The 7,492-nt window shown below is 56.9% G+C and overlaps 1 protein-coding gene across 1 annotated transcript in view; it reads right to left on the bottom strand.

The window, feature by feature from the left end:
- Nucleotides 1-7,492, bottom strand: part of TNFRSF1B (TNF receptor superfamily member 1B) — a 39,568-nt gene that overhangs the window by 29,327 nt on the left and 2,749 nt on the right. Inside the window, exons 3-9 of the mRNA XM_021706674.1 lie at nt 3,919-3,958; nt 2,911-3,008; nt 2,146-2,205; nt 1,911-2,057; nt 1,292-1,373; nt 631-778; nt 405-510 (exon numbers count right to left, since the gene is read on the bottom strand). Of these exons, the coding sequence (XP_021562349.1) occupies nt 405-510; nt 631-778; nt 1,292-1,373; nt 1,911-2,057; nt 2,146-2,205; nt 2,911-3,008; nt 3,919-3,958 (681 nt within the window). The remainder of the gene's footprint in view (nt 1-404; nt 511-630; nt 779-1,291; nt 1,374-1,910; nt 2,058-2,145; nt 2,206-2,910; nt 3,009-3,918; nt 3,959-7,492) is intronic.

Raw genomic sequence — 7,492 nt, 5'->3', positions numbered from 1 at the left:
GAGTGGTCACTGCACTCCAGTCTGGGCGACAGAGTGAGACTCCAACTCAAAAAAATAAAATAAAATAAATAAATAAATGCAGAAAGTTAATAAGCCTCGGTCTTTTCCTCCATAGTATGGGATTGATAATAGCACATGCCTCCTAGGGCCCAATGTGAGAATGAAATAGCACATTCAGTGTTTAGTACATTTCTCCCAAGTTATAGTCACTACCATTTTTTGATGTAATTGGTATTACTGCCTCCATAAACCAGCCCCAAACTTACAGCCTCGTGTGCTGTCACCACCCGCAACAAAACCTTGGCCCAGCCAGGACGGCCTAGTATTGTTCCCCCAATGTCCCTGCCTCCACGTGTCCCTCCCCACCACTCCCCCACCACAGCCACTCACTCCAGGCCACCCACCCTTCAGGGCTATGTTCACAAGGCTCCCTGTGTGGGCCGGGGAGAAGGACAAGATGGGGGCAGAATCAGGAAGGGAACAAGAAAGATGAGGATAGCGACCGAAGAACTGAGGGGACAAGAAAAGGCAAGGGCAGTGATTACAAGACCGAGCCAGGACAGGAAGCTGGTTGGGCCAAGGGGGGAAGCAAGATGACTGGGGAGAACGGGGGCACCTGCCATGGGGTACAGGCGAGGTCTCGAGGGACCCGTGGGGCAGAGGAAGGAGCAGGAATGGGGGCTGATGCGTCCAGAGGAGCAGGAGATCCGAGTAGCAGCGGTAGGTGACAGGGTCGCCAGGAGCCTGGGACTCTGTGAGTTGCAGAGAGAAGCCGGGGCTGCAGGTTGGCAAGAGGAAGGGCAGGCAGGGGCACCAGGATGCTGGCAGGGTCGCACTCACTGAAGCAATACACTGGAGCCCTTCCCCAGAGAATCACGGTCAAGTCCAGACCTGGGCCTTCTGAGCCAGGCCACACGGAGGCCCCATTTGCCCTCCTGAGGCCACTGACTCCCCAGACTCCCCCCATCCCCCGACACCACTCCGCCTAGCCTCTTGGGCTCACAGGATTCTGACGCTGGAGTCAGGGAGGGCCTTGCGAATCTCAACTGACAGCTGGGGTAGCTGAGGTTCAGAAAGGGGGAAGGAACCAGCCAAGTCCTCCAGGAGGCGGTGGCTAAGCTGGAAGGAGCCTCAGACCCCCGACTCCCACCCAGACTCCAACCACTCCTGGTGGGCTTTGGAGCCTCTGGCCTCCCTCCTGGAGGGCTCTGAAGAAGGTCTCCCACTAGCAGCCCAGAAGATGTCCTCCCTCGTGCATGGCCTCCCCAGATCCCTTCCCACGCACCCTCACCCGTGGGCCCACTCGATTCCCTGAACCTGTGGTGGCTTCAGCCTCACCCACTGCTCAGACTGAAACAGACAGTGGACCATGTCTGGATGGGAGAGGAAAACAAGCAAAACTCCCTGGGGATTTCTGTCTTGTCTCGAGCCAGAGTGGCTGGGTCAACCCCAGCCTCAGCTCCAAAAGGGACCCACCCTCAGCCTTCGAAGTCGCACAGCGCTGTCAGCGTCCCCAGGAGAACATGCCCACTGGTGTCTGGCACTGAAAGAGGGGACAGTTGGCCCTCCTGGGGCCTGAGAAGTGGCCCTGTAGGCTCCCCTCACCCTGACACTCAACACTTGGTGGGATTAGCTAGCTCATGGGTCTTCTGATTCCAGCATGGAATCAATGCTCTGGCAGTCATGAGCCTCCATGGGTGACAATTCCAACCCTGCCTCCCCTGCAAAGAAGAGGCAGGGCAGATTGTCACCATCCCCGGGGCCAGAGACTGGAGATGCATGGCTGACAGACCCGCCCCTGAGCTCCCCTAGCACACGCTGGGCTCACACTTCGGGCAGGAGGAAATTCACTCTTCCGAATCCCCGTCAGTGAACAAATACTTCCTCTCTCTGTGCTCACAGCCACGCACCCCAAGCCACAGTGATGTCATCGCCACCCGTGACATCGCAACACACCACAGTGGAAAAAGACTGTAGGCCCCGGAGGCTGGGCCCTGAGCTGCAGAGCCTCAGCCCTGCAGTCAACTGTGTGGCAGAGGGGACGGATACCCAAAGCACTGGGTGGCCACAGAGGCAGGGTCAGAACCAGACCAGGGCTTCAGCACTTCAGCCTTCCTTGAACCTGCGGGTTCCCAGACGGCATACCCGGCAGGCAGCCAACAGTCAGGACTTTCTCACACCTCCGGGGAAAGGTGCCACCTGGCACTAAGGGGCAGAGAGGCAGGACACCAGTGAACCCCAGATTTGCCTGGGTATCTCGCCTCGTGTCCCTCATGCCAGCTGACAGGCAGCCTTGATGACACTATGGCCTGAGTCAAGGAAATCATCCCCCAAAGCAAGTGGGATGGAGGTCAGCAAGAGAAGAGAAGGTGGGGAACTGAGTTATTAACAGTGGGGTGTGCCAGGCTCTCCTTCCTGGGAACACTTTTGGACGCCCCACCCCAAACCTGTGGCCTTTGTCAAGCACAATCAAAGCTGACACTTCCCCAAAATTCTGAGAGAACACTGGGACAAGCGCTGTTGGGTTTTAAAGATAGGGCTGCCTGGGCCCAGAGAGGTTAAGTAAACAGAGCAAGGTTACACAGCAAGCTGATGACAGTAGGCAGATGGGAACGCTGATCTAACACCCAAGTCAGTTCTCCTTCCTGGAAGCCATGCTGTCTTGGAAGTCACTTGGAGGCAGGGAAATGGACAGAATGACCTCAGAAGAGCCGCATAGGGCATCCTCTCCTTGGGGACAAAAGTAAACAAAACCTTCAGCTTTACAGAGGCTGGAGCTGCAAGAGGTTTTAGAGACCTCCTGGAAACTTCCCGTGCCCATCTTGCAAACTGAGACTGTCCGCATCCCCTCTGTACCCCACCAAACATACCCCTGGATCATCCCCCAAATTCACAGCGCCTGTCACTCACCGAAAGGGGTGAGGAGGGGATTTCCCAGTCCCGAAGCCTTTGCCACAATATGGGGTCCTACAGCCAGGCAGTCGGGCAGGTGGCGTGAGAAGCCCTGCCTGTAGGCGCCGGGCAGAAGTACAGCCAGGAAAGGCAGTTAGGAGGGAAGATGTCAGAAATGTTAGGCAGCAGCCAGACACGGTGGCTCACTCCTGCAGTCCTAGCACTTTGGGAGGCAGAGGTAAGGACTGCCTGAGCCCAGGGGTTCGAGACCAGCCCAGGCAACTTGGCAAGCCCTCGTCTCTACAATAAATAAAAAATTAGCTGGGCGTGGTGTGAGCATCTGTGGTTCCAGCTACTTAGAAGGTTGAGGCAGAAGGATCACCTGAGCCCAGCAGGGAGCGGCTGCAGTGGCCGCGAGTGTGCCATTGCACTCCAACCTGGGTGACAGAGTGAGACTCGGAGAAGAAATAAAGAAAAAAGAAAGAAAAGAAAAGAAAGAAGGAAGGAAGGAAAGAAAAAGAGATGTCAGGCAGCAAAGCCACTCTGGGCAACCAGGGGCTGCCAACCAGCTATGGGGCCCTGCGGTTCAAGTAGAGAGTCTGACTCCACAGGGCTCCCCACCTCCACCAGACTCAGATTCAGATCAGGCCCACAAAGCCACCAGTGGCTCAAATAGCAGCAGGAGAGTCTAGAAAGCACTCGCAATCCCTGCAACCAGCCAGCGGGGCAGGGATTACTCCCATTTTACAGAAGAGGATACGGAGGCCCCCAGGGAAGAGAAGATGTGCCGAGGCCACCCAGCCAGTAAACTGCAGAGGAAGGCCTCGTGCTGAGGTCTGACTCGGAGGTCTGGGCCTTTCCCAGAGTCCTCAGCGCTGCTTCCCTGTGCCCAGCAGGGAGTGTCCAGAACCGGGAGCCACAGTACCTCAACTCTGTTCCTGTTCACCCCGCGGCACCCCTCTCCCTACCCCAACCCCCAGCTTCCCTCCCTGCCTGCTTCCGGGCAGATCACATGCCTCCTGGTACCCTGAGTCACCACCAGTGGGTGGCCCCAGCACCAGCCAGACTGGAGGTGAGAGGGGGTGAGCACATGGGGGAGAGGACCCCTGGCCTCAGCAGATCTCAGACAGTGGGGAGGGAGACCCAGGAAGACAAACCAGCAACCTCCCGTCTCCTCGGCTGTAAACAGGGTCATTATAAAGGCCAAGGTCAGAGGAGTATTTTTTGACATTTATTCAATATCGTTTGAACACCTACTACATGTCAAGCACCGTCCTAGGCCAGTGGTTCTCAACCAGGGGCAACGCATTCCCAGGGGGCATTTAGCAATATCTGGAGACACTTTGGGTTGTCACAACCTGGGGGGGGGGTCACTCCTGGCATCCAGTGGATAGAGGCCAAGGATGCTGGTGAACATCCTATAACAACAGCAAAGAATTACGTGGCCCAAATGTCATCGGGGCTGAGACTGAGAAACCCTCACCGGCTATGGCTATGAACAGGTCCCCGCCCTCACTGTGCTGACATTCTTGTGGGAAAGCACAATAGAAGTGAAAGAAATTGAACAAGTTCAAGGTTATCATAGGAGGACACAAAGGCCAGGGAGTGAGAGTACCTGCAATTGATATGGGGGTCTTGCTATGTTGGCCAAGCTGGGCTCAAGCAATCCCTCTATCTCAGCCTCCTGAAGTGCTGGGATTATAGGTGGAGGTGCCACACCCAGCCACAGGGAGCTTTTCTGGGCAGGAGGGTCCATTTGTGCAGCAGCAAGTGAGGGAAGGCCACCAGGGGATATCCGTGGGAGGAGCATTCAAGACAAACGGGAAAGCAGGTGTAAAGACCCTGAGGCAGACGTGTGCAGCATGTCTGAGGAACAGAAAAGCAGCCAGCACAGCACAAAAGTGAGGTTTGGGTTGGTGTGTAGTATTGAATGTAGCACATACGCCACATCTAGCGGCAACGCTCTTCTCTTTCTTCCACATAGTCATTCTGATTGTCCTCCAGGAAGCACTGGATGGTAAGGGACACAAGGTGTCACTCAGTCCTGGGGAGGGACAGTGCTACGGGGAGGCACTGGGCCTGGTGCCAGGATGATAGTCAGGGCCACTAGAATGCCAGCAGGTTCTCAGCCTTTCACACCCATGGTGCCCATGAGGAGGGCCAGACAGGGAGAAAACTCACAACAGGTGAGGAAACAGAGGTTCACAAATGGATCCAGGTGACAGGGGCAGTCAGGGCAGAGCCCAGGTCTGTGAGGACTGTGACCTAATGGCAGTGTTGCTCCCGGAGGGCTGCAGCTGGGTCACGGTCAGGCCAGGGTCCCCAAAGTCAGGGACTGGGCTGGACTTGGAGTAGGTGTCCACGAATGTTGGAGGAATTAATAAATGAATAATTGCTACTGCATCAGGATGTTTGGTCACCTGCCTACCGCCCTCCGAAGAGGTGTCTGACCACCAGGCCACATCCTCAGTCTGCACCCAAGTTCCCCAAGTAGGGAAAGGGACAGAGATCTGGTGGAAGGAGGGAAAAGCCCTCAGGTGTCCCAGATCACACAGCCAACCTCTGACTTCCAGCCTGTTCTGCCACCTCTCTCCTAATCCAAGCCTGCCACAAACACTTGGGTTATGAGGAAGCAAACAGCAGCCTCTGGGCCAGACCCCTCACCCCCCTCCCCAGACAGCTAGGGCCCTGCCCAATGCCAGCAGAAACCTCCCCTGCCCTGGGCAATGCTTTACAGGCATTATTTGTGAACTGCACCTGTGACAGCTTGGGAAACGTCGGCACCTCTCTGGACTTCAGTTTCCACATCTCTACATGGGAACGGCACCACCCAACTCTTAGGAGTTGCTGGCCGGGAGGTTTCAGGGCAATTCTGTGACAAAATAACTAGCACAGTGCCTGAAACTTAGTAGGTGTTCAGAAAACAGGAGCTATTGTGATACTAATAACAAAAAGGAGGAGGAACCCACAATCCCACCCCTCAAGGAACCTTCCATCCATTGAGGGAGATAAGACACAACTAGATTAAAAAGCAGGATGTCATCTGTCCTGGAAAGGAACAAAAGACTCTGAGAGTTCAAAGAGAAGATCAAATCCAACTGGGAGAATGAGGAAAGACTTTCCTGGAGATAAGGACATCTGCAAAGGCCTTGAAGGATGGGGGAGGGGGCGCAGCACGGAGAGGGACAGGAGGGACAATGGCTATTTGCCTGATGATATATGTCTCGGGGCGTGGGGCACCTGCCCAGGGAGCCAGAGGGAAGAGCCCAGATGCCTCACTGTGGCCTGGGATCCTGAGAAAGCTCCTGCCTCGGCCACTGGGAACGCCAGGAGGCTCCCCAGGCAGGTAGAGGGGTGCCCCATGCCTAAGAAGGGTGTCTCTGCTGGGGAGGATCAGCGGGAGGGGGGAGGGGCCAGAGGGCCAGCTAAGAGCTGCTGCAATAGTTCCGGGAAGGACTCCAAGCGGAGGCAGGAGCTGGTCAGGAGGGGAAGGAAGTCGAGGAAAAGCCCTCGAGCAAATCCAGGACTCCAGCCCGGTGTCCCACAGAGCCCTGTGCCTGCCATCCCCGCCCCGGCCAAGGGTTCACATGCAACAGAGTTCACCCAGACAGGCCCAAACTCAATGGCAGGAAGACCCCTCTCCCACTGGGCCAGCGTCCATGTCATGACCCCAAAGTCAGGCTGGGACCACAGTCGTCCTCATTCACACTCAGTCTTCAGAGCTGGGACTCCCCTGACCACCTAGGACATCCTCTGGGGCAGCCCCCCAGGACCCACTCCCGACACCCACTGAGGGTGAGCTCCCATCTTCCACCCTTGAGAACTGGAGTCTTTGGCTTCAGATCAGGGAGTCACCGCAGGAGCCAACGCCACCTCCCACCTTCCTCCCTGGTCAAGATGTCCAGATGGGGCAGCACATCATGTGCCCATCAGGGTGGGCTCATGAGGAAGGTCGGACACACACCTCCTCCCCAGCTGCAGGGTGCAAAGGAAGAAGATGCCCCTTTTGGAAGACGACCTCCTCCGTGTCCTTCCATGAAATGCAAGTTCTCCGAGTCTCAGTTTTCCTCTTCTGTAAAATGGAGTTGGCCTATCTCACCAGACCACGGAGACCAGCACAAAAAAAAAGAGCAAAGGACACAATCCCTTTGCAGACACGGCGGTTGCAGTGGTGCTGAGCGAGGCTAGTGTTGATAACAGCCCTGGGGTCTCTGAGCTCTTCAATTGCTGGGCCCCTTGGAGACCTCACCTGCCCTGCTCTGCACCAGCTCAGAAGGCCTCCCTGACTCCCGGCCTCTGGAGCCCACCGTGGCCCCCTGACGGACACATCAAGAGGGGGCTGGGGAGAGCGCCGCAAGAGGGGGCAGCCCCCGGTCCAGCTGCGCCCTCATCAGGCCTCACCCCACACCTGGCCCTGCTCTCCAGACACGCGCCCAGCCTTTCTAAGAAAGAAGACCGTCGCCCTGAGGAGAAAGAAGTCTTCGGGAGCGGGCGCCCCGCGTGGGCAGCGGGGGCAGCCCCCGGACCGCCCCCTCCTCCCCTGTCTCAGCAGTCGCGGGCTAAGCGGGAGGGGTCCCGGGTCTAACGGGGACGGGCCCGC

This window comes from Carlito syrichta, unplaced genomic scaffold (assembly GCF_000164805.1).
Source record: "Carlito syrichta isolate Samal-C Ts95f unplaced genomic scaffold, Tarsius_syrichta-2.0.1 Scaffold315850, whole genome shotgun sequence".
Classification (NCBI taxonomy): domain Eukaryota; kingdom Metazoa; phylum Chordata; class Mammalia; order Primates; family Tarsiidae; genus Carlito; species Carlito syrichta.
The sequence above is the reverse complement of the archived record's forward strand: the minus strand, read 5'-3'. Positions and strand labels throughout refer to the sequence as shown.